General features: G+C 40.9%; 1 protein-coding gene across 3 annotated transcripts in view; it reads right to left on the bottom strand.

Annotated features, from left to right (window-relative positions):
- Nucleotides 1-2,011: 2,011 nt before the first annotated feature.
- Nucleotides 2,012-26,845, bottom strand: part of ngef (neuronal guanine nucleotide exchange factor) — a 75,909-nt gene continuing 51,075 nt past the window's right edge. For all 3 annotated transcript variants that reach the window (XM_080732144.1, XM_080732145.1, XM_080732146.1), the window contains exons 8-15: nucleotides 11,533-11,662; nucleotides 10,331-10,405; nucleotides 9,054-9,143; nucleotides 8,469-8,632; nucleotides 6,203-6,361; nucleotides 5,147-5,226; nucleotides 4,304-4,408; nucleotides 2,012-3,064 (exon numbers count right to left, since the gene is read on the bottom strand). In XM_080732144.1, coding sequence (XP_080588270.1) covers nucleotides 2,823-3,064; nucleotides 4,304-4,408; nucleotides 5,147-5,226; nucleotides 6,203-6,361; nucleotides 8,469-8,632; nucleotides 9,054-9,143; nucleotides 10,331-10,405; nucleotides 11,533-11,662 — 1,045 coding nt within the window. In that variant the 3' untranslated portion in view covers nucleotides 2,012-2,822. The remainder of the gene's footprint in view (nucleotides 3,065-4,303; nucleotides 4,409-5,146; nucleotides 5,227-6,202; nucleotides 6,362-8,468; nucleotides 8,633-9,053; nucleotides 9,144-10,330; nucleotides 10,406-11,532; nucleotides 11,663-26,845) is intronic.

Below are 26,845 nucleotides of genomic sequence, written 5' to 3' on the forward strand. Positions count from 1 at the left end.
GTCCACTACTGCAGTACATTAAATGCACACTGTGGGGCAGCAGTGTTTTAAAAACAGTTTGGTCTTTGGAATGCAAAAGGATGTATTTTTTTGTCAAGACTGTTATATCATTTCAAGATTTCCTTTTATATACTGGAGAAAGTAAATTGATAATATACTACTACTACTACTACTACTACTACCATGTTTGATGTTTACCTGGTATTTGTAGCCCACAAAATAATTTCTGACGTTGCTAAGCAAAGGCAAGAAGCGCACCAAATATGTAAATGCACTGCGGCGTGATAGCTCAGCTAACAACACTGTAGTGTAGAGCTCAAGACCCTGGTGTTAGATAGGAGAGTGTGGAGAGTTCCAGGAGTCCCAAGCTGGTGTTGGCTGGACCACACTTTTGCATCGCATCAAAGACGTTGATACCATTTACTCTGATCGCGCACCTTTTAGTTGCCCTTGGTGGATGAGGGTCAGAGTACTACAGTAATGTAACCTATAATCATAATTATAGGTTTCTCTCTCTCTCTCTCTCTCTCTCTCTCTCTCTCTCTCTCTCTCTCTCTCTCTCTCTCTCCAAATCTAAAGTGACAAAAACAAGGAAACAGCTCTGCCCACCCATGTTTTACTTTTAACCTCTTGAACTCCAGGGGGGTCCAGGGGGAAAAGTCAGCCTAAAATGTATGCCCAAATTGGAACTACAATGATTGTGGCTACTCCTGACCCACCAAATGTCAGCTAACCCCTGAGAATTCACAAATGCAGTGTAAAACATCACATTTCTCTTACCAAATTGTCCTGCTGTGATCACTTACCTAGGAAAATAATCAAAAGATGACTGAAAAAGCCTATGGAAAATGTGCATTCTGAATAGTGAATGAGCCTCAAGACCTCATTGAAAACATATATAGTGAATTGAGAAATTGTCCACCAAGGTGTCATCATTGATAGGCAAAATGTTATGAATATATTCCAAACTGTGTTTTAGTGAGTGACTGTAGGGCTGTAATTTTAGTATCGTAAAAGGTATTGGGAGAGTAATGATAAAAATGAGTAAGTGTAACATTAAGGTGTAATAATAATGTAATATGAGTAATGTATGGATGAAAAATACAATGGCAACTGATATGCTGTAGGCACACTGTAGCAATAATCAACAATGAAATTGTAGTTTGATTTGGTCTCTATTGATTTATTGACATTTATGCTGTTCAGAGGTCAACATCCCTATGCAATGGGGTTCAAAGAAAACGGAGTGACTGCTAAACGTCTATTGTAGGCCTAATTGTAATAATGCTGTGACACAATTCCATGAACCTTAGTTTACAGACATCCTCAAGGTTCATATTATTGTTATTCAACTAGAATGAAAGTTAAAGGAGAATTCCGAATCCAAACTAGCCGTTTTATTACTTTAATCTGATATTCCATTGGTAGTTTATACTTTTTTTCTTTTTCCTCAAGCCCTAGGTGGCTCCGAACGCGAGCGGTGGGATTTTACTCTAAATCGTTTTTTTTTGTAGACTCGAAGATTCCTTTTTCTTGGTTAAACATGTCCTTCATAATGGCGGAGACATCTCCACAGAGTGTCAATAATGTGCTTCTGCAAAAATGCAAACAGTCACTAGATCCAACCCCCTCTGGTCAGAGCTAACTCCCTAGAAATTTACTTTTCTTTTTTCCACCTCTACCACTGGTTAATGGATGGAATAAGATCAGATTAACGTACTCCAGTTCCATACAAAAACAAGTATAAATCATGCACGTTTCTGATTCATTTTTTATTAACAATAAATTATTCCTTACAAAATGAAATGAGACAATTATTCGTAAATTATTAGCTTGTCACTTTGAACATCGAAGGCTTACAATGTACACATTTACACATGTTCATACACACAGGTTCCACTGGCATGCTTTTTCATTGTGCTGTGTCCAAGTTCCAGTATGCCGGTACATTTTGTGAACATGCAACAGGTTTGTGGCATGTTTTTGCGTTGAACTGGTTGTCCCAGGTGTGTGTGTGTGTGTGTGTGTGTGTGTGTGTGTGTGTGTGTGTGTGTGTGTGTGTGTGTGTGTGTGTGTGTGTGTGTGTGTGTGTGTGTGTGTGTGTGTGTGTTTGCATGCGTGCGTGTATGTGCCGTGTATTAAAGTTGGCGTGGGATCCGGCCCCAAAAGCCATGTTCATCATTCCCATTTCAGTTACACAACCTTGACCGTTGCATTACTTTATTACTTAACAGAGATTTGTGATACATTCACCGTCTAATTTCCATTCAATACCAGCATTATTATAATTTTTTTATCTCTGAGTATGGCTTTACACAAGGAGATTTACAAGTCATTGCTCAAAGGGATTTGATTCTCAAGTAAAGCGCGTCAGTTTTATTTTATTTTGTCAGATACAATACACCCATGCAATTGAGGCGTGGTTACAGTACATTCACATGCTAGTCTCCTCAAGGACCCTTCATGGTTCTCTTCGGTTCCGTCATGCGTAGCTCCTGGCCTGACTGAGCTTCATTCTACTCCTCATGACACAGACCACACTGGCCCCACATACAGTAAGATGATTTCAACGGAAGTTCATTTAAACATTAAGCATGCAGGTTTTGAGGAGCCAAATTCTTCAAGTTCTTTTCCGTTGAGTCGAGTGTATAATTCCGAGATGCCCGAGATTCCAGTCTCTGGCGCTACTCGGAAGAAAACGAAACAGAGTGATGTCACTGCACAATGAGAGCTTGGTAAACCACCGGGGGCTGGAAGTCGTGCAATAATTCACGTTCGCCTTCAAGGAATACGGCTCTTGTTCGTTCTCCGCCAGTGCTTCTTCACACCACGTCCTCCACTTGATCGGCGAAAGTGCCCGAGTAGCTGGAGGTCTTTGGGTTGCGGCTGCCCCCCCTGTAGCCCATCCTGGCCCCGGTGGGAGCGCCCCCGCCCTGCGCCAGGTGGATCCTCTGGACCTCCCTCAGGTTCTGAGCCCGGACCTCCTTGCTCTGAATCATCTCTACCACCCGGCAGGGGAACCAGCCCCGCTCCCCGTCATGGAGCCTCTCGCCCATCATCCAGCCTGGAGAGGGACACGAGAAGAGGAGGAAGATAGTTTCAGCAACATGGAGGTGGAGAAGAACACAATGCGTAATATTTGTTGATGAGGAAATTCCATGGTTTGTATGTTGTTCTCCAGCTTGTAACAGGACGTGCATGATATTTAGATTCTCAGACTCGGACAAAGTGTGTGGGCAGGGGGAAATCATGGAATGGTTTTACTAAGATAATGTAAAAAAGGCTTTTTCCCTAATTCCAGTCTTAGAATCTGACTTTTTATTTCACAACACATTCCCCCACTTCCATTTGGGATTCATGGGGCGAATGAATGAGTGTGGCAACAGAGTATTTGGTGTGGAACAGAGCCATCTCGTCTCTTTCTGTCATAGTGACATTGTCCTGCATCAGATCATGTGTCCCCATCCAAATCATGTTCTCCAATAGCCTCTTCTGTTTTTTTTTCGTAACAGTCTAACATTAACAGTAACATTTATGGTGATGTGACGGTATGGTTTTCCAAATCCTATCTCGTTTGATTTTCAAAACATCATTGCTTTGCTTTATAGGCCGATGCCCGCTGGGAACGAGGTCTGTCTGCCTGTGTCCCTTTAATGCCAATACTAACATGTCTCTCTCTCTCTGTCAACAACATACTGTTATCATGTTCTACTCTTTTATTTATGTATTATTTAGGGCTGGTACTTTAACTGATTAATTGCGATTAATTAATTACAGAAACGTAACTAATTAACGCGATTAAATTAACACATTTTAATTGCACTTAGTTTTTGCACCACAGAACCTTCAGTTTCGGGCTTACCGATCATAGCGATGCACCAACCAAGAAGAGACAACAAACGCAAAGGGAGAAGTAGCCGATGAGAGCGCTTTGCTCGTTGATTAACTCATACAACAAAATGTGTTTTACTTGAAAAAAAAAAAGCTTCTCGGATCAAATATTAATATGCGATTAAATTGCGATTAATTGCGATTAATTCATTACAAAGCCTGTAATTAATTCGATTAATTTTTTTAATCGCATCCCAGCCCTAGTATTATTGTGTTATGCATAGATGGAGGCCTCGTATAGAACCTTTGGGCTTCTTGCCTCCTCCTGGCACATTTTCCCTCCTACAGTATATCATCTGTTTACTGTTTTCCTAAAAAAATAAAAAAGAATTAAAAGAATAAAGTGGTTTAAGTGGTTTTAAAGTTCTCTGTAATGATGAGATATCCAAGAGTGTACACAGAGTGAACCCACCGTCATCTGTTTTCTCCAGGATGTTCAGGATGTCAGCCATCTCGATGGAAAGCTCGTCTGGTTCCTGGGACGAGTATGACTGAATGCACTGTACCTGGGGAGAGTCTGAGACATAGCACACAATTAGCATTCAGAGGAGCGAGGCACTTCTATCTGCACTGCAGATGGATGCAATGGATGACTGTGCTCGTTATATGGTGCTACTTGTTACTCTACTTATGGGTTTAGTTTATAGGGCCCTTTCGTCCATGCCTTACCCCTTATCCCTTATTTTGAAAAACATTTTTAAATACTTCAAATAGCCGATCTACATCGACACATTATGTGAGCTTGTAGATCAGCTATTTTTCTTTTGAAAAAAAAAGGCAAAGAAGAAGTCGAAAATAGCTGAACTACAAGCCCCCAATGCATCGTGTTGCGTTGTGGATCTGCTTTGGTAGTTGTGCATATATTTTGATGCCAATACTCTTGTACTTTAAGTAAAAGTTCTAATACAGACCTTTTACTTGTGGCATTGCTACTCAAAGTACGACTTCACCGATTTTCTATTCTTGGAAAATGTGCATGATATTGCTAATGGAACTTCTCACGTTAATAAAAAATCGAATGAAAACATTTGAAATCTTGTTTAAAAATCTATATATCTGCCAAACAATAATGTCACAGATAGGCAGTTTATGAAGTGTCCACAGCCCTTCTATGAGACACAGACGAGCAGAACAATTTACCAGCTTATCATAAGCATTTGTGAGGACCAATAATATGAAGATGGGAGTACTTCCACCACTGATTATGCAGTGGACTGTCCACTGTGGTGGGTGTGTGGTGACACGTGTGTCTCACCTGGTTGATGGGCGCTGGTCGACATAAAACGGGTGCGCCGGTTAGGAGTGAGAGCACAAATCCACCGCAGCTTTTCACTCCTGTCAAGACCAGACATTTTGGATTGATCAATATTAAGGCGCGTATAAATACTGAAACACGTCAGAGGTGCTACAACTGGACAACTGAATTTCCCCCTTGGGATAATAAAGGTATCTATCTATCTATCTATCTATGTGTCAATTCACCCTTTGTCAACTCTTCGCATCCATTGGTTGCTGTGTCTTGGTGGGACAAAAGTCCTTTCTCTCCATCCACTACCATTGAAATTCAGTTGCTTCTTATTGTTATTCTGTGTATTCAATTCTCATTTTAAACTTGGTTTCAGTAAAAAGGAGCTTCTCAGGTGCCATATAGTGACTGGGCATGTTTTTAAATGTTTTTATTTATCCAAAAATTATGTTTTAGCTAATTCAACATAAAAAAAGCATAACCAGGGCGGGACAAGGCAGAAAGAGCCTTTTGATTGGTCAGGGACCAATCAAAAGGCTGACAAAGGATGAATTGGGTATGGCAAGGTATGTCAGCTGCCATACCTTGGCTCCAGGGGGGGAAAAAATAAATACTTCTTAAAATAAATTCACGAATGTCTCTATGACTATCTGCATTGATTATTCTGTTTAATAAAATTACTTTAAACTAATAATGCAAATTAGAACAAAATGTTGGCTTTCACAAGGTATTATTTTGTACTTGTATCCTCCCCATCTTGACAAATGGTTTATTCCCCTGTTCAGTAGGTCAGCACAGGTGCAATGTATTATTGTTAATTACAGCAGCAGCAACACATTTTTTTATAAGCACCTGTTGCTAAGGTATGGCAACATGACTGGTGTCATGCATGGGCGCGAAGTCACGCGTTCAAGACACCAGTCATGTTGCCATACCGTAGCTTTTGCTGAACTCACACCACTGAATGTAGTACTTTTTGTCCACCACAGGATTTCAGGTAGTTGTCAACCCTATAATTGTTGTTGCCCAGACTGATGTTGGCTGTGTGGACCCAGAGATACTCACATGCTGGTGGTCTTCAGCATGTAGCTGACCTGACGCTCCTCCTGGTTCTCCAGCAGCTTCAGGTTGAAGACGTTGGCCAGCTGCTGTCCCTGGTCCTCCATGTCTTCTGTCCTCAGCATGGCACGCGTGCACCAGTCGAGAACCTGGAACTTCTCCCCGCTGTTAACGGTAGGGCAACAGATAAGGGTCAACTACTGATATATAAATACTGTTCCATGTCTAAAAATAAATATATATCACTTTCCTTTTTCATATAGGCCTAATTATATACAGTAGCAATGGCTTAAACGGGAGGGTAAGTGATTGCGACCGTAGGTCGCATTTACTACCAAAACCTCCACCGGCTGTCTGTCTGTCTGTCTGTCTGTCTCTCCGTCCGTCACACGTCACACGTCACACTTTTGCCCTGCTCATATCTCCACAACCGTTGCCCCCATCCATGCCAAATTTTGCACACACACTCCTTACCTGCCAAACTACAACCTCCAAGGACCCCCGGAGCTTCAGGGACCCCCAGGTCCCTGGGGGACCCCCAGGTGTCAAAAATGACCAAATGTGCCAAAATGACCAAATGACCACCCCAATGGGGCTGCTCACGGGGAATTCCTGGGGACCACCCACTCCTGGTGCTCCAGAACGGATGCAAAAGTGGTGGCGCCCCCAGTGGAGGACCCCCTCCACTGCAGCTCACATAAAATGCCGTAACTCGGGCTAGGAGCGTCCGGGAGAGCCGGGGCCGGTACCTATTCGTCCGCCAAGGCAACGCAGAGACCCCACCCCTCATTTCTCACATGGCCCTCTTCTAGCGCCACCTTCAGGCCGATTTTTAAAACACATTTTTGGACACTGCTCCTACAGTTTTTGCCCTAAAATCACGCAAATCGCTACACAGTATGTCTACACTCATCCCATCAACATGAATCTGTCCCATATAGCACCACCTTCAGGCCGATTTTTAAAAACACATTTTTGGACACTGCTCCTACAGATTTTGCCCTAAAATCACGAAAATCACTACACAGCATGTCTACACTCATGTCATCAACATGGATCAGGAAGGTTTTGGAAAAACAAATTTTTGCCCTATTTGTGGAGATAAGCGACCTACGGTCGCTTATCTCCCGATTAGGGAGTCTTACTGGTATTATTTGGTTAAAACAAATAATGTTTTTGATAAAAGGTGTAGAAGCACATAAGTAAAATAAAAAGAGAAAAGCTGCCAAGCCAGCTAACCCCACCTGCCCTCTTTGTTTCTTCAAATCAATGCTATTGAATACCCTTTATGTCTATGTGTTGCTTAAAATATATTGAACCATTGAAAAGTAGTAAAATGCGCTCCGGCCAAAACCTCCCAACTCCCAGCTGGATGTTTTTTCTTTTTTTTTTTTATAGAAGAATTACCATTTTGGCATTGGTTTTGTCCAGACAGCAGACAAAGCAGTCAAAACCACATATAGGTGCAATGCTCTCTACTGTTGTGAGAGGTTAAATTTAATACATATTGATTGATTGATATAAGACTCCTTGTATTTGTTTTAAAAAGAGCTTCTGTGTGTTTACGAGTGGACTTCCTCCACTCATGACATCACAGAACTGCTCAACTGTTGAGTGTTGGGGTGGAGCAGATTTAGTTGTTCAAACATTTATGAAACATATTAGTTATTATGTATAAGTTAACCCCAACTCAAATTAAAACATAAGTAAACTGTACCTTTCCCCCCACATTATTTGAATATCCTGCATTTAGAATTATATCTAACTATTAATTTAACGAATGTCCGTCCGTCCGTCCGTCCGTCCGTCCGTCCGTCCGTCCGTCCGTCTGTCTGCATGCTGACATCACTGATACTAAACAGTGTGGCCACCACGGTAACAGCCGCATGCTGAAACAATGCCCAAATTTGGAGATGAGGGCCACTGTCTGTCTGCATGCTGACATCACTGATAATAAACAGTGTCAGCTGTGTCGCCACCAGGGCTATCTGTCTGTATGCTGACTTCATACTCTGACGTCATACTGACATCACAGTCTGATACAACGGGTATTGCACGACTGGACATCAATGGTGACTGTTCTGCCCAACGGGCAACGGTCTGGGTTCTCCAACATTACTTCTGAGACACATACATTCAATCCCTCATATACTGTGAGTGTGCATACCCCCGGGTACAGGACTAGTATAATTTCAAAAAGAAAACAGGCTAGATTAACGCCTCCTCTTTGCAAATGAATGGGTGACACATTAAGGTGAACACGATGCCCGACCTGGAGATGCGCTTGGTGATGAGCAGCAGGTTGTTGAACAGGAACAGGTAGACAGGATGGTAGAGCTTGCGGCTGCGCATGGTCCTAGTGCTCTTGGGCCCGTTCATCTGCTGCACTTCACCCTTCCTCAGCAGCCAGCGGGAGTGAGAGATGATAGCCACGGACTGCAAGGGTTAACAGGCGGCACAGGTGCAGTGTTAAAAGAAAAGGTTTGCTAGGATCATCACAGATACATTCACAGATTATAATATAATAATCAGTGTATATACATTATATAATCACAGATATTTGGTCAATTGTGTTACAAGGCTTGTGCAAAGTTGTGCTTAGTGTCTACTTGACACTTTTTAAACAGTCTTAGTGAAACCATATACTGCAGATTGAGCCCATACATCTAGAACATTTAATTCAGATAGTAAGATGACTTTGATCCGCCCAGTATCTTCATCAGAGACCTCAGAGGCTGAGTAACATTCTGCTTTATCTGAATTAGAAGTTATACTTTAGTAGTTGTAGTTGCAAGCGAGATCCACTTGGTTCCTAAAGGATTGTGACCGTATGAAATGTGATGCGACTTTTGAATACCTTGGACTTAAATTCCAGTGTTTTGTCGATTGTGATGAGTTCCTCCGTGCGACTCATCTTCCTCACCCCCTCATTACACTCGGACACAATCTGTTGTGGACAGAAATTCACACTATTAGGAATGATGAATCATACATAGTATTTATTAAAAAAATAAAAACAATCGCACCGGTGTACTGCTCACTTCGCATGGTATCAAACACGACACACCTGCATTTCTCCTTGTATGGGCTGTTCTGCCCATGGCATCTGCTGTGCTGATGTACTTTCTATGACATTAATCTTGTGTGACGTTAGTCTCATACTACGGACATAAGGACACATGTCTCATACTACGGACATAAGGACACATGTCTCATACTACGGACATAGGGACACACAAAGCCAGATGTAGGAGCGGCTAGCACCGCTCAAAAATAAATAAAACAATGTCCGGTTTATTATGTGGGTGAAATAAATCCATCGTCTAATCCGCCTACCTCATGTACATATTTGTAATAATAATCTGGCCAATTTGAGCATGGCGATTTGTACCTATCATTCTGTGACAATGTCAGGCTTGGGCATGTCCATATCTGGTTATAATCCGGCCTTTAGGCATACCACAGACTCTGCTGCAATTTATGTATGGTAAAACCTTTTATGCTACTGTATGTAGGCCTATGTATTTATCATTACTTGCGCCTTGCGCCAGCAGAGCGTGTAATACTGCGTTCGGCTGCGTGTGTATGTATGTCAGTGTCTGATGGTTAAGATATTGGACTTTCACGCGGGAGACCCGGGTTCAAAGCTGGGTGGGGAGGTTTGGATCACCTCCGTTACATTGGTGCTGTGACCCGTAGGAGGAGGTCAAAGGGGGGTGAGTGTGGTGGAGAGAGTCACAGCCCCAGCCTGAAGCCTCAAAAGTCTAGTATCTGCTCTCGTTCCATAGGTATATCCCTTTGGAGTGATGGTTAAGATATTGGACTTTAACGCGGGAGACCCGGGTTCAAAGCCGGGTGGGGAGGTTCGGATCACCTCCGTTACACAAGGCGCAAGTAAAAGTTGGCACCTCAACAGAGTGCAGTTCTAGTTTTCTGTATGCTTTCATACAGTCGATCTATTCACCAATTAAAACCTCATGCCTGCAGGTGAATGTGACATGCTTAATTGAGCTCATTGCAGGGATCCTCATTCCACAGAGTGCACAGATAGGTGTGACACACACCGTGCCACCGTGTGAACTTCCTTCACGTTGAACCCAACCATGGCCCATAATCCCCTTGAAGGCTGTTTACCTTCTCCAATAGCTGGTGTGCTTTGATTGCGTTGCGCTCCCTCTCAGAGTTCACCTCTGCCTTTTTCAGGATGTTCTGTACAAAGAAAAGAACCACTTTTATCCTTTGATTGATTGATTGAATACTTTATTAAACAGAATTGCAAACAGCACAAGTACAGTCATACACTTTTTTCTAAAAGGAATTAAACACCAAAAAAGTCCCCAAGTTCCACCTGGTGTCCCTATCATCATTATACTGAATGAACATTTTCAAAGTGAAAATGTCTAAATGCAGAATGTTTGCAGAACAAACACGCTGCCGTGATTGCAAAATATAGAGCTATTCAACACTTTTTTGAAGAAAAAGAAAACATTAACCCCATTTAAGTACTGTACTTAAGTAAATAGACAAGAGTTGCTTTCCGCCACTGATTAGATTATTGTACTGTTCTGGGTGTTCCTTATATTCCTTAGCCACTTGTCTACATACAGTACGACTGCCTCCTCCTGTCGTTTTTGTCAAATTCTACATGCATCTATACTGAAAGGCCCAGTGGTTGGAAAAGTATTACTTAAAAGCAAAATTATATATTATCATGATTGATTTATGTGTGATGTTAAACAAAGAGTAGATCATGTGTTCATTGATCATATCAATATCTAGTTATTTTGATACATCATTGATACTGGATAGCATGTAAGAGTCTAGGGCTCTATTATGATCCAGGTCGTATGCCTTATGCCTTAACTTCTTTGCCTTTTTTTTACTATTTTGAAAAACATTTTTAAATACTTCAAATGCTGATCTACATCTGCACGCTGTGAGCTTGCAGATCAGCTATTTGAAATATTTTAAAAAAATGTGTATATATAGTAAAACAAAAAAAAGGCAAAGAAGTTAAGGCATAAGGTATAAGACCTGGATCATAATAGAGCCCTAGATGTCTCACTAGGACTGAGTAGCTATTGTTTTGGTAAAGCCTATCTTGTTATGGTACAGCTCGTCCCAGAGGCCTTGGAGCCACACAGTATAACTCTAGCATCTGACCATTCTTCTTGGCAGAACTACTTTACCACTGACCAGAGTGTTAACTGTACTTCTGTCCATGATATCGTGTTTACATAAAGCATAACCACAGCCACCTAATAAAATTGTCTTGTCTCCTCATTTTCCCATTGATTATTGATTGATCTGAATTCCACCACACCACCAGCACTCACCTGTACGAGGAGCTTGAGCCTGGTGATCCTCTGGAAGGGGAGGATGAGGAAGGAGGTGAAGGACAGACCTCGGACCCGCGGCTGGTTCTCCAGCGCAGCCATGGCCTCACGGAATGCCTGGTTTCCCTGTCTGGACAAAACACACCAATGATCAGTGGAGAGGCTCGGCTTTACAGGACCTGTGAAAGCACACATTTCTTCCCAGGTAGGTCTACTCTTTTATAAAGGTTAGGGCAGGGCCGCCCATTTCACAGGCGAGACCGTCGTTTGCCTGGGCCGCTGGGCGCCGCGCAGCTATGTAGGCCCCTATCAAACATATAATTTTCCAAATGTCTGTCTGTCTGTCTGAGTGTCTGTCTGTCTGAGTGAGTGTCTGTCACAGCGTTTCTCCTCAGTGGCTGGAGCAATTGATCTGAAATCGCATCACCATTAGCATATGAATACACCTAACATAACTGTGAAGCCCGTTTGTCACTTTCACAAATCATATGCTGTATATTAGCATTTTTATGCTAATCTATTCTACTATCTATTCTGCATCTAGCTTGAGGCATATCTATTCTGCATCTAGCATGAGGCAACATGTTTAACCAGCTCTCTGTGTGTGTGTGTGTGTGTGTGTGTGTGGGGGGGGGGGGGGGGGGGGTGTGTGTGTGTGTGTGTGTGTGTGTGTGTGTGTGTGTGTGTGTGTGTGTGTGTGTGTGTGTGTGTGCAGGCGGGCGGGTGGGCGGGGGGGTCTGTTGTCTGGCCCTGTTACAGATTTTGTCCATAAATCATGCAGATCGACGAGACGGGTATTTCGAGATCAACGAAACAGGTATTTCTTACATTGATGCTCCTACATATTATCATGCAAACACCAGTTAAAGTTACTTTCCATCCCTCATATACTGTGTGCACAGTGCACATCCCATAACCCACACACTGCACATCATTTCAGAGCTCATATCTTTGAACGGGTAAGGACTAGTGAAATATTAATTGCCGTCAGACTGGCGTTAATCAGACTCATTCATACTGCGCTGATGTGCTCATGTGAAATGGCGCCCCCCTAAGGTAGCATTTTTCTATGAGACACACCATCACATGTGACAGCCTTACAGCTGCCTGCAGTGAACAGAGTGTAAACAAAGCGATGCAAGTGACTGCCAGAGGAGAAACGCAAAGTTTGGATTTTATTAAAATGTCCTAAAGTGTCCCTACAACTTGCTGACAGCAAAGGTAAGACCTTATGTGCTTGAGAGATTGATAATGACTTTCGTGGCATGATAAATATATTAGAGTAGGGGTCCTTGAGGGAGTTCCAGGGGGTCCCCAGCTAAATGATAGGAACCAAATGGACCCTTAAAGGTATGTAACTCAGAGAGTGTACTATTGGAACCAAATGGACCCTCCGCCGGCTGTGTGTCTGTCAGTCAGTCTGTCAGTCAGTCAGTCAGTCAGTCTGTCTGTCTGTCTGTCCGTCCGTCACGTCACACTTTTACCCCTGCCCCTATCCATGTCAAACTTACTGTGCGCACACACAATCCTTGGCTGGCAAACCACATCCTCCACCACCCCTCATTTCCCTCTTCTATGCACCATGAGGCCGATTTTTGCTAAACACATTTTTGGACACAAATGTTGGCCTAAAATCACTCCAAGCGTTATACAGTATCTCTAAAGTCATGTCATCAACATGGATCTGTCCCATTTCCCATATTCCCCCTATTATCTCCCGATTAGGGAGTCTTACTGGTATGGGTATGAAACTGAAGAAACCCCACTCCCGACCCAAACCCCCCAAAAACCAGATAGTTCCCACGGCGGGCGCTGAATGCTAAAACTTCAAAGACATCAATTACGTTCACAATCACAACACTAGAGGGAGCGCCACTAATCCCGTTTTTTGGGGAGAACATTTGTTCTCCTGCTAGGCCACAACAATGTGGAATGTCCTACGAACAGTCTTAAAGGAGTGTAGCCTACTGTAAATCCCTACTCTCCCTCAAAACCACTCTTCAGGTGGCTGCTATTTGAAACTTGCTCCTGTAAAAAGTAACAGGGTTAACAGTGAAATGCCTGGATCCAGAGGCTAGGGTAACATTAACAGAACTGTACTTTTCTTTGCCTTTTTTTTTTTTTTTTTTTGCAAACTGCTAATAAAGTATTCAATCAATCAATCAATCAATCAATTAATCAGTCAATCAATGTGTACGTTCAAAAAACTACCCTAAGATGGTGTTTGGCACATTCGACAATGGGAAAAGTCCCTGGCCTACAATCACTGCTTTGCAATTTATTTGTCTGACCACAAGGGGGACACCTCCTCAAATCCTACAAGAGCCACTTTAAGTTTATCATGAGCAATGGCTGTAATCATTAGCCTCTATAGCATAATTTCCTAACTCGCTTTTTGGTCCGCTAACACTGTTGTGCTGCATCATTGTGCCTTATTGCCTGTCCTAAGCCAATCAGAATGCTTGTTAAAAAATAACGTATAGGCAGAAAGTGCCTTTAAAGGGATACTTCACTTTCAAAACATTTTTCAAAAACTGTCCTGAGTATTCCCAAAAGCCTGATTAGACAATAAAAAACAAAACAAATTTTTTTTTTAAAGTGAAATATCCCTTTAAGTCAAGTTTTTGGCTTGGGCCGAAATGATTTTGAATGTAATACACATTCTGAGAACATTCTGAGAACATTGGCCATAAGGCAGGGTGAATGAGCAATGTTAGGAGAAGAGAGTAAGGCAGATATAAGTAAGTAAAGGCAGATAAACGTGACTTAGTGGGAAAAAAACATAGTTTACTTTCTGTCTAAGTCATCTACTGTAGGTGACTTAGGCAGAAAGTGATTTATTTTGTTTTGTTTCTCCTGAAAACCTTTCAAATGTGAGTTAGGCAATTATAGAGAGAGAGAGAGAGAGAGAGAGAGAGAGAGAGAGAGAGAGAGAGAGAGAGACAGAGAGAGAGAGAGAGAGAGAGAGAGAGAATCGCCTTTGTGACGTGCAGTCTGTCAATAATCTGCAGTGGAATGAGCAGCACTGAAAACCTCTTAAGAATCCCCCAGCCTTGGGGGAGAAAAACACACACAACAAGCCGCCAGCAGCAGCCAGCGAAAGCAGCTGCTACAATAAGTTCTATGACTACTGTAGTCACCAGGTACTGTATGTGTGTGAGGCCTCGATCATTAGCCATGCTGAGCTGACATGAGCAATGTGACAGCTGGGAAAAGTACTCAAATGTTTTACTTAAAGGAGTAGTTCACCACTTTTCAACCTGTCTTCATATAATAGGTCCTCACTAATGTTCATGATAAAATATCACAATTTTTTTCTACTCAGTCCAAGTCTCCTAGGAGAGCTGTGGGAAGTTCAGAATCCATCGTCTTGTTTTCCAAAAAAAAAAAAAATTAATCAATATTTTTGAAAAAAAAATATTTAGATTTTTATTATCGCGAGAACAATGGCTTCCACTTTAAAATTGCAACTTTTCAGGAATAGAAAGCCTGCAGTTTCTATAAGCTGGATTGGCAATCGATGATGTCACAAGACGATGGGTTTCTGACCTGCCCACAGCCCTCCTCTGAGAAAAAAAAAGCTATTTTTGAGTGAGGACCAATTATATGAACATAGGTTGAAAAGTGGTGGAGTGCCCCTTTAAGTATATATATATATTTTTTAAGATTTGTTTTTGGGCTTTTATGCCTTTTTTGATAGGACAGTAGACTGACAGGTAATGGGGAAAGACACGCAGCAACGATCGTCAGGACCAGGACTCGAACCAGCGACACGCTGTCAGGCATCAGAGCCTATGTGGTATCCGCCTGGACCTCTAGGCCAGCGGGTGCCCTTACTTGCGCTGTAGAAATACGCTGTTACAAAGTCCTGAATTAAAAGTGTACTTACGTAAAAGTACAAAAGTACTTGTTTCAGTCAAGTCAAAAGTAAAAGTAATCGTTATGCAAAATGTCCCATTTCACAAGTTTTCAAATGTATACAAATATTTTGCGACGCGTTAGTGTGAGCTTGTAGATCGTCTCTTTTCAAACAGTCAAGATATATATCAGGTTGAAGTGGTTAATGTATGTTTTGTAATAATAATCACAATCTAAAACATAACTAGTAACTAAAGTTTTTGAATAATTGGAGTGGAGTAAAAAGTGCAATATTAGCTCTGAGATGTAGTGGGGTAGAAGTAAAAGTATTGACAATTGTAAATACTGAAGAAAGTTATAAAAACTAAATCATGTGTACTTAGTACAGTACTTGAGTGCATGTACTATACTTTAGTTACTTTCCACCGCTGCTACTGTACTCACTAGGTATGTGTGAGTGTGCCTCGTTGACATAATGACTATGTGATGTGTGACACAACGTTCTAGGTCACAATGTGAAAGGATATCAGCCAGTTTCAGCCTGGCAGTTTTATAATGACGATAGACATGGAGGTCATGGAGTTTCCTCTCTGGTCTTGTGCAGTGGTGTGTAAAGTAACTAATTACATGTACTCAAGTACTGTCCTTAAGTAACAATTTTGAGGTATTTGTACTTTACTCGAGTATTTCCAATTTCCACAACTACTACTACACCACTACATCTCGGATCCAAATGTTGTACTTTTACTCTTTGCGGATATAAATTATAATTTTACAAAACACACATTAACCACTTTAGCCCTACCTAGGCTATTTGAAAATAGCCGATCTACAAGTGTAGGTCGTACTTTTACTTTTGGTACTTTAAGTACATTTTGATGCCAACACTTTCATACTTTTACTCAAGTACATTTTGAATTCCGGACTTTTACTTGTAATAGAGTAGGCTATTTCTACATTGCAGTATTGATACTTTTGCTTATATTGTTCCACCACTACTTAGTGTACTCAGTGTTGTGGGGATGCAAAGCCCTAGTAACACCTCACATGATCATAGTGGACTGTGGACCTGACACAATGTTGATTTTTATGACATTATGATTTAGTTTCTGGCAGTGGTGGAGGCTATACTCAGATTGTTTTATTTAAGTGAAAGTTGGGTTATTACAATATCAAAGTCAAAGGCCGTATTCAAAAGTTTACTTGAGTAAGAAACATTAAAGGGTATTGGTGTCAAAAAGTTCTTACAGTACCAAAGTAAAAAAAAAATTAAACACACAGTCGATTTACAAGCTCACATCATGTCGCGTCTGGTGTGTTGTGAGCTTGTAGATCGTCTGTTTTTGAATAGCCAAAAGTATAAAATGGGGCTTAAGTGGGTAATGTATGTTTTCTAATAATTATCTAAATCTGCAAAGCAACTTTTTCAAATAATCTTAGAGGAGTAAAAGTTACAATATTTGCATCTGAGTATTGAAAAATTGAAATAGTATTTAAGTTAAGTTAAAGTAGCCAACCTTACAATTCTACTTAAGGAGGATGTTGATTGATTGCGATGTGAGAGTGCAGACTATAGCCAACATCAACTAGGGACTAAATACAGTGTACATGTTTACGTTCCACCACCGCAGGGACGTGCAGAGAATGTTTTGGTGAAAATATCGAAAATAGCAGACCTTGGAGGTCAGCTGTTTTCGGTACTTGATACCACACTGAACTAAGCATAATCAAGTCAATACTGGAGATGTGGCCTAACGGCATGGCCGGGTTTCTACAAAGAGAGGGCAATTATTTCAACATAAGATGCTGCCTGCATTCAAGTTCAATAGAGTTTGGACTAGGCAATTCTCTTGAATGCTCCCTTCAGGTACGGCATGGAGAAAGGGCATTTGCATTTCTTTATAGTGAAAACTGCATCCATGGTCTGGAGAGGGCACTTTTTACAGATGGGTAAAAGGGCAGTGGCTCAAGCCCCCTTTTATATCTATGTGTGCATGTGCCTGCACAACTGATTTCTGGCATTGCCACTTCCAAAGCAGTAATTCATTAGATAATCACAAGCCTTTGTTTAAAGCCTGATTTATACTTTTTGTCGTACGACAGTGTGTTGCATACCAAAAATAGCCAATCCACAAGCTCACAATGTGTGATGTTTGTGATGCGTTGTGAGCTTGAAGAGATCACCCTTTTAAACACACAACGCAGAATAATTCAAGCAATAGAACAGTGCAGAGAAAAATCGTGGCAGTATGAATTACCCTTAGTTTACACAGATGTGCACGGACGCAAGTGCTCACACACACACACACGCACGTACGCACACCTGCACTTTTAAATAGTATTGCTCACTCACAGACACACACACCCATTGCTGCTTTCTTGTCTTATTTCCGAGAGATTACGGGCGGGGTTGCCATTTAGTTTTTCCCTTGCGTCTGTCTGTCCCTTAAAGTCCGTGGGAACGTCACCGCGTGTCACTCAGGTATGTAGTATGGTGATGACGCTGGACGCAAGGCTACATTCATGGCCAAACCACACCCTGCACATCACCGCCATCCAAATCAACGGCTAACCTGTTCTGTGCTGAAAATACAGACTTACAAAAACATTGGCGGGCTAAAAAAGAAAACACAGCGACTAATGAGGGGATGAAAGATCATCGCCACTATATGTCACTTTGTTTCTGTCTTTCCCTATTCTGCTATGTATCTCTCTCTCTCTCTCTCTCTATCTCTCTCTCTCTCTCTTCCTCAGTCTGTTGACATTGTCTCTGGATTGTTATTCGTTCTAAGGAAAGTTGTGACATTGTTGCAGGCTTGCAGCAGGTGTATTCAGCGTGTCCCAGTACAGGCGTCCTGTCCTAATGTTCTCAAATCCTGTCCTAATGAGTAGGGTTCTCAAATTCTGCCCGAACCCAACCCTAACTGACATTTAGGGTAGGGTAGGGCCTAAAATATATGCTAATTAGTCGGGCCAGGACGGACCTCGGGCTCAATGAAAAAATTAAAGATAATTTTGTATTATTGTCTCGGTCAGGAGAGAATGTTTTCGCCCCCGTCCGTCCGTCCGTCCGTCCGTCCGTCCGTCCGTCCGTGTGGCCGTCCGTGTGTCTGATTAGTCTGTTACCAGCTAATCTCCGGCGCCGTTGGCCCAGTCACGGCCAAACTGTGCACACACACTCCCTGGTTGCCAAATCAGAACCTCTAACCCACATTTTTCACATGGCCCCGTTCTAGGCCACCCAAGCTGTGACACTCAGAATGCAGAGTTGGCGGTGCCCATGGGATCAAACCCCCAGAACCTTGTGATACCAAGGCGAGCACTCTACCGACTCAACTATAGTCAGGCACTAATGAGCCAAAGCTGCAGCCATACCGGATTTTAGAGTCATATGGTGCTAAAACCAAGACCTATAACCATACAAAGAGGATGGAATCCCCAGGCACGAGACCCCTCATATGATGCTACCAGTGCATGGATAGGCACAGGTCCACACAACGTTGCCAGATGCGATATCATAATAATTATATTTCATATTTATTCCAAGAAACAATCTAGTTTGAGACCCCTACGAGACAAAAATGCATCACATATGCTGCGTGGAAACAGGCAACTTCCTGGACCTTACACAACTTGACTGGAAAGGCATGACCAGTGTTTTTAGTACAGATCTAGGGTCAAATTTACTGATTTACTGACTTATTTTGAGAAGCTAAACCGGATCCCAAATTAGCACTCAAGGAACTTTGTAAATTCATACAATTCTTTTGCGAAATTATCATACATTTTGGGAATTATTGATCTTGCATCATGCATCAAGGGTAAAATGTTCATACAAATACGATAATTGTGGGCTCGCCTATAAGGCGAGCACACTTTAGATGTTGTCATTGTGGGCTCGCCTATAAGGCGAGCACACTTTAGATATTGTCATTATTTATTTATTTATCTATCAGGCAGGCATATCAAGTATCAAAAAACTTCGGTTCCTTTCTACTCCTACATACTTAGTGAGAAAATGAAAATAAAAACATCAATGTGTTCAGTTTACAGTGGCGAAGTGTGCTATTACTTTTTACAGCAATCGGCCAAATGGTGGCGCTGTAGGAAGCCTTCGAAAGTGCGAACTTTGAACAGGTATAGCTCATGCTGTGTTATACATACAGCCATGAAACCTGTATACACTTATGCGTCTCCTCATGCCGAACAACTTTTACCCTCTAACTTTTGACCTCTGACCTTTAGGTCTCCCACAATTCGGAATTATATGAAAAACAGTAAAAATCTATCTCCTCCTGGGTTTTTTTTGTTACGCGCACAAAACTTTTTTCACATGAACTTTGGACCAATACGGTCAGATTTATCTCGGTGGATTTCTTTTAAAGTGAAATATCATTTTTTAATAATTCAATCAATATTGCGGTTTTATGCAAATTATTCTTCGCCCTCTAAATCATACATGCAAAGTTACACGTTCATGGCATTTGGCAAAGATGTGGAGGGTTAGTCAAAGTATCACTGAAACCGATTTTATTCCAATCGGCCAAAGGGGGGCGCTATACGAAGCGTTTGAAAATTCAAACTTCAAACGGGCATAAGTCATGACTCGTTTCGTTTGAAGACACGCAACTTGTTACACGCGTGCTTTGACTCGAGCGGAAGACATCTGTGTCGTTGTTAAGTAAGCTCCGCCCTTCGATTTTCCGCCACTTTGAGCAGTTTGTAAAACGCGTAAACCCGCTTTTATTCTGGAATTTTCGCGTCACGTGCACAAAACTTTTTTTACGTGAACTTTGGACCGATATCTAAAGATCTGTCTGATCGGATTTCTTTAACATTGAAACATGCTTTTTTAAATAATTCAAACAATATTGCAGTTTTATGCAAATTATTCTTCTGCCTCTAAAACATACAAGCAAAGTCACATTTTCAAGACAAAATAGTGTAGAGGGTTAGTTCAAATATCACTGAAACCAATCTTACCCCAAATGGCCAAAGGGGGGCGCTATATAATTTTGAGCAGTTTGTAAAACGCTTAAACCCGTTTTTATTCTAGGATTTTTTTTGCAATTTGCATGAAACATTCTACACGCAATCTAAGGACCTTTATCTAACATGCCTATGAAGTGCACACAAAAAAATTATAAAATAATAATAATAAATATAGCTGCAAGCAGCGATAAAGTGTCCAAAGCCAAAAACACCTCAAATCATGAACACAGCCTGGGATGTGCGTGAAATCTTGCAAGCACATTCCCAATAGGTCAAGGAACAGATACCAACCTTCTCACATTAGCCTGTTATAGCGCCACCAGCGGGTCAACTTTTGCACAACACATTTTTGGAACAAAATGGACCAATCTTTGACGTCAGTAACGTCAAAGAGAGCACTGCCTGCGATCTTGACATTTTGTGCTTTTATAGCCATTGTTTTCTGGCTTGAAGCGAGCCCACAATTGTTTCGAAGGAACAATATTTTTCTAGTGACAATATCTAACCGTCATATCAAGTTCTCCTCAAAACTTCGGTTCCTTTCTACTCCTACATACTTAGACAGAAAATGAAAATAAAAACATCAATGTGTTCAGCTTACAGTGGCGAAGTGTGCTATTATTTTTTACAGCAATCGGCCAAATGGTGGCGCTGTAGGAAGCCTTCGAAAGTGCGAACTTTGAACAGATAGAGCTCATGCTCTGTTATACGTACAGTCATGAAACCTGTATACACGTATGCGTCTCCTCATGCCGAACAACTTTTACGCTCTGACTTATGACCTCTGACCTTTACATCCCCCAGAATTTTGAATTATATAAAAAACAGTAAAAATCTATCTCCTCCTGGGATTTTTGCGTTACGCGCACAAAACTTTTTTCACATGAACTTTGGACCAATACGGTCAAACTAGTCTCGGCGGATTTCTTTTAAAGTGAAATATATTTTTTTAATAATTCAATCAATATTGCGGTTTTATGCAAATTATTCTTCGGCCTCTAAATCATACATGCAAAGTTACACGTTCATGGCATTTGGCAAAGATGTGGAGGGTTAGTCAAAGTATCACTGAAACCAATTTTATTCCAATCGGCCAAAGGGGGGCGCTATACGAAGCGTTTGAAAATTCAAACTTCAAACGGGCATAAGTCATGACTCGTTTTGTTTGAAGACATGCAACTTGTTACACGCGTGCTTTGACTCAAGCGGAAGACATCTGTGTCGTTGTTAAGTAAGCTCCGCCCTTCGATTTTCCGCCTTTTTGAGCAGTTTGTAAAACGCGTAAACCCGCTTTTATTCTGGAATTTTCGCTCCACGTGCACAAAACTTTTTTTACGTGAACTTTGGACCGATATCTAAAGATCTGTCGGATCGGATTTCTTTAAAATTGAAACATGCTTTTTTAAATAAATTCAATGAATATTGCAGTTTTATGCAAATTATTCTTCTGCCTCTAAATCATACATGCAAAGTAACATGTTCATGGCATTTGGCAAAGATGTAGAGTGTTAGTCCAAATATCACTAAAACCAATCTTACCCCAATTGGCCAAAGGGGGGCGCTATATCATTTTGAGCAGTTTGTGAAACGCTTAAACCCGTTAGGATTTTTTTTTGCAATTTGCATGAAACATTCTACACACAATCTAAGGACCTTTATCTAATATGCCTATGAAGTGCACACAGACAAAAAAATAATAATAATGAATATAGCTGCAAGCAGCGATAAAGTGGCCAAAGCCAAAAACACCTCAAATCATGAACACAGCCTGCAATGTGCGTGAAATCTTGCAAGCACATTCCCAATAGGTCAAGGAACAGATACCACCCTTCTTACATTGGCCTGTTATAGCGCCACCAGCGGGTCAACTTTTGCACAACACATTTTTGGAACAAAATGGACCAATCTTTGACCTCAGTAACGTCAAAGAGAGCACTGACTGCGATCTTGATGTTTTGTACTTTTATAGCCATTGTTTTCTGGCTTGAAGCGAGCCCACAATTGTTTCGAAGGAACAATATTTTTCTAGTTGTGGGCTCGCCTATAAGGCGAGCACACTTTAGATATTGTCATTATTTATTTATTTATCTATCAGGCAGGCATATCAAGTATCAAAAAACTTCGGTTCCTTTCTACTCCTACATACTTAGTGAGAAAATGAAAATAAAAACATCAATGTGTTCAGTTTACAGTGGCGAAGTGTGCTATTACTTTTTACAGCAATCGGCCAAATGGTGGCGCTGTAGGAAGCCTTCGAAAGTGCGAACTTTGAACAGGTATAGCTCATGCTGTGTTATACATACAGCCATGAAACCTGTATACACTTATGCGTCTCCTCATGCCGAACAACTTTTACCCTCTAACTTTTGACCTCTGACCTTTAGGTCTCCCACAATTCGGAATTATATGAAAAACAGTAAAAATCTATCTCCTCCTGGGTTTTTTTTGTTACGCGCACAAAACTTTTTTCACATGAACTTTGGACCAATACGGTCAGATTTATCTCGGTGGATTTCTTTTAAAGTGAAATATCATTTTTTAATAATTCAATCAATATTGCGGTTTTATGCAAATTATTCTTCGGCCTCTAAATCATACATGCAAAGTTACACGTTCATGGCATTTGGCAAAGATGTGGAGGGTTAGTCAAAGTATCACTGAAACCAATTTTATTCCAATCGGCCAAAGGGGGGCGCTATACGAAGCGTCTGAAAATTCAAACTTCAAACGGGCATAAGTCATGACTCGTTTCGTTTGAAGACATGCAACTTGTTACACGCGTGCTTTGACTCAAGCGGAAGACATCTGTGTCGTTGTTAAGTAAGCTCCGCCCTTCAATTTTCCGCCATTTTGAGCAGTTTGTAAAACGCGTAAACCCGCTTTTATTCTGGAACTTTCGCGTCACGTGCACAAAACTTTTTTTACATGAACTTTGGACCGATATCTAAAGATCTGTCAGATCGGATTTCTTTAACATTGAAACATGCTTTTTTAAATAATTCAAACAATATTGCATTTTTATGCAAATTATTCTTCTGCCTCTAAAACATACATGCAAAGTCACATTTTCATGACAAAATAGTGTAGAGGGTTAGTTCAAATATCACTGAAACCAATCTTACCCCAAATGGCCAAAGGGGGGCGCTATATAATTTTGAGCAGTTTGTAAAACGCTTAAACCCGTTTTTATTCTAGGATTTTTTTTGTAATTTGCATGAAACATTCTACACGCAATCTAAGGACCTTTATCTAACATGCCTATGAAGTGCACACAAAAAAATTATAAAATAATAATAATAAATATAGCTGCAAGCAGCGATAAAGTGTCCAAAGCCAAAAACACCTCAAATCATGAACACAGCCTGGGATGTGCGTGAAATCTTGCAAGCACATTCCCAATAGGTCAAGGAACAGATACCAACCTTCTCACATTGGCCTGTTATAGCGCCACCAGCGGGTCAACTTTTGCATAACACATTTTTGGAACAAAATGGACCAATCTTGACGTCAGTAACGTCAAAGAGAGCACTGCCTGCGATCTTGACGTTTTGTGCTTTTATAGCCATTGTTTTCTGGCTTGAAGCGAGCCCACAATTGTTTCGAAGGAACAATATTTTTCTAGTTGTGGGCTCGCCTATAGGCGAGCACACTTTAGTTCTTGTCATTATTTATCTATCATGCATACTGTAGACGGGAACTTCGGTTCCTTTCTACTCCTACATACTTAGTGAGAAAATGAAAATAAAAACATCAATGTGTTCAGTTTACAGTGGCGAAGTGTGCTATTATTTTTTATAGCAATCGGCCAAATGGTGGCGCTGTAGGAAGCCTTCGAAAGTGCGATCTTTGAACAGGTATAGCTCATGCTGTGTTATACATACAGCCATGAAACCTGTATACACTTATGCGTCTCCTCATGCCGAACAACTTTTACCCTCTAACTTTTGACCTCTGACCTTTAGGTCTCCCACAATTCGGAATTATATGAAAAACAGTAAAAATCTATCTCCTCCTGGGATTTTCGCGTCAAGTGCACAAAACTTTTTTCACATGAACTTTGGACCAATACGGTCAAACTAATCTCGGCGGATTTCTTTTAAAGTGAAATATATTTTTTTAATAATTCTATCAATATTGCGGTTTTATGCAAATTATTCTTCTGCCTCTAAATCATACATGCAAAGTTACACGTTCATGGCATTTGGCAAAGATGTGGAGGGTTAGTCAAAGTATCACTGAAACCAATTTTATTCCAATCGGCCAAAGGGGGGCGCTATACGAAGCGTTTGAAAATTCAAACTTCAAACGGGCATAAGTCATGACTCGTTTCGTTTGAAGACATGCAACTTGTTACACGCGTGCTTTGACTCAAGCGGAAGACATCTGTGTCGTTGTTAAGTAAGCTCCGCCCTTCGATTTTCCGCCACTTTGAGCAGTTTGTAAAACGCGTAAACCCGCTTTTATTCTGGAATTTTCGCGTCACGTGCACAAAACTTTTTTTACGTGAACTTTGGACCGATATCTAAAGATCTGTCAGATCGGATTTCTTTAACATTGAAACATGCTTTTTTAAATAATTCAAACAATATTGCATTTTTATGCAAATTATTCTTCTGCGTCTAAAACATACAAGCAAAGTCACATTTTCATGACAAAATAGTGTAGAGGGTTAGTTCAAATATCACTGAAACCAATCTTACCCCAAATGGCCAAAGGGGGGCGCTATATAATTTTGAGCAGTTTGTAAAACGCTTAAACCCGTTTTTATTCTAGGATTTTTTTTGCAATTTGCATGAAACATTCTACACGCAATCTAAGGACCTTTATCTAACATGCCTATGAAGTGCACACAAAAAAATTATAAAATAATAATAATAAATATAGCTGCAAGCAGCGATAAAGTGTCCAAAGCCAAAAACACCTCAAATCATGAACACAGCCTGGGATGTGCGTGAAATCTTGCAAGCACATTCCCAATAGGTCAAGGAACAGATACCAACCTTCTCACATTGGCCTGTTATAGCGCCACCAGCGGGTCAACTTTTGCACAACACATTTTTGGAACAAAATGGACCAATCTTTGACGTCAGTAATGTCAAAGAGAGCACTGCCTGCGATCTTGACATTTTGTGCTTTTATAGCCATTGTTTTCCGGCTTGAAGCGAGCCCACAATTGTTTCGAAGGAACAATATTTTTCTAGTGACAATATCTTCCCGTCTACTGACAGGCAGGCAGTCAGTAGACGGGAACTTCGGTTCCTTTCTACTCCTACATACTCAGGCAGAAAATGAAAATAAAAACATCAATGTGTTCAGCTTACAGTGGCAAAGTGTGCTATTATTTTATACAGCAATCGGCCAAATGGTGGCGCTGTAGGAAGCCTTCGAAAGTGCGATCTTTGAACAGGTATAGCTCATGCTGTGTTATACATACAGCCATGAAACCTGTATACACGTATGCGTCTCCTCATGCCGAACAACTTTTACCCTCTAACTTTTGACCTCTGACCTTTAGGTCTCCCACAATTCGGAATTATATGAAAAACAGTAAAAATCTATCTCCTCCTGGGATTTTCGCGTCAAGTGCACAAAACTTTTTTCACATGAACTTTGGACCGATACGGTCAAACTAGTCTCGGCGGATTTCTTTTAAAGTGAAATATATTTTTTTAATAATTCAATCAATATTGCAGTTTCATGCAAATTATTCTTCGGCCTCTAAATCATACATGCAAAGTTACACGTTCATGGCATTTGGCAAAGATGTAGAGGGTTAGTCAAAGTATCACAGAAACCAATTTTATTCCATTCAACCAAAGGGGGGCGCTATACGAAGCATTTGAAAATTCAAACTTTAAACGGGCATAAGTCATGCCTCGTTTTGTTTGAAGACATGCAACTTGCTTACACGCGTGCTTTGACTCAAGCGGAAGACATCTGTGTCTTTGTTAAGTAAGCTCCGCCCTTACATTTTCCGCCATTTTGAGCAGTTTGTAAAACGCTTAAACCCGCTTTTATTCTGGAATTTTCGCGTCACGTCCACAAAACTTTTTTTACATGAACTTTGGACCAATATCTAAAGATCTGTCAGATCGGATTTTTTTTTTAAATTGAAACATGTTTTTTAATAATTCAATATATATTGCAGTTTTATGCAAATTATTCTTCTGCCTCTAAATCATACATGCAACGTAACATGTTCATGGCATTTGGCAAAGATGTAGAGTGTTAGTCCAAATATCACTAAAACCAATCTTACTCCAATTGGCCAAAGGGGGGCGCTATATCATTTTGAGCAGTTTGTGAAACGCTTAAACCCGTTAGGACTTTTTTTTTGCAATTTGCATGAAACATTCTACACACAATCTAAGGACCTTTATCTAATATGCCTATGAAGTGCACACACACAAAAAAATAATAATAATGAATATAGCTGCAAGCAGCGATAAAGTGGCCAAGGCCA

Source organism: Nannobrachium achirus, assembly GCF_963921795.1.
Source record: "Nannobrachium achirus genome assembly, chromosome: 8".
Taxonomy (NCBI): domain Eukaryota; kingdom Metazoa; phylum Chordata; class Actinopteri; order Myctophiformes; family Myctophidae; genus Nannobrachium; species Nannobrachium achirus.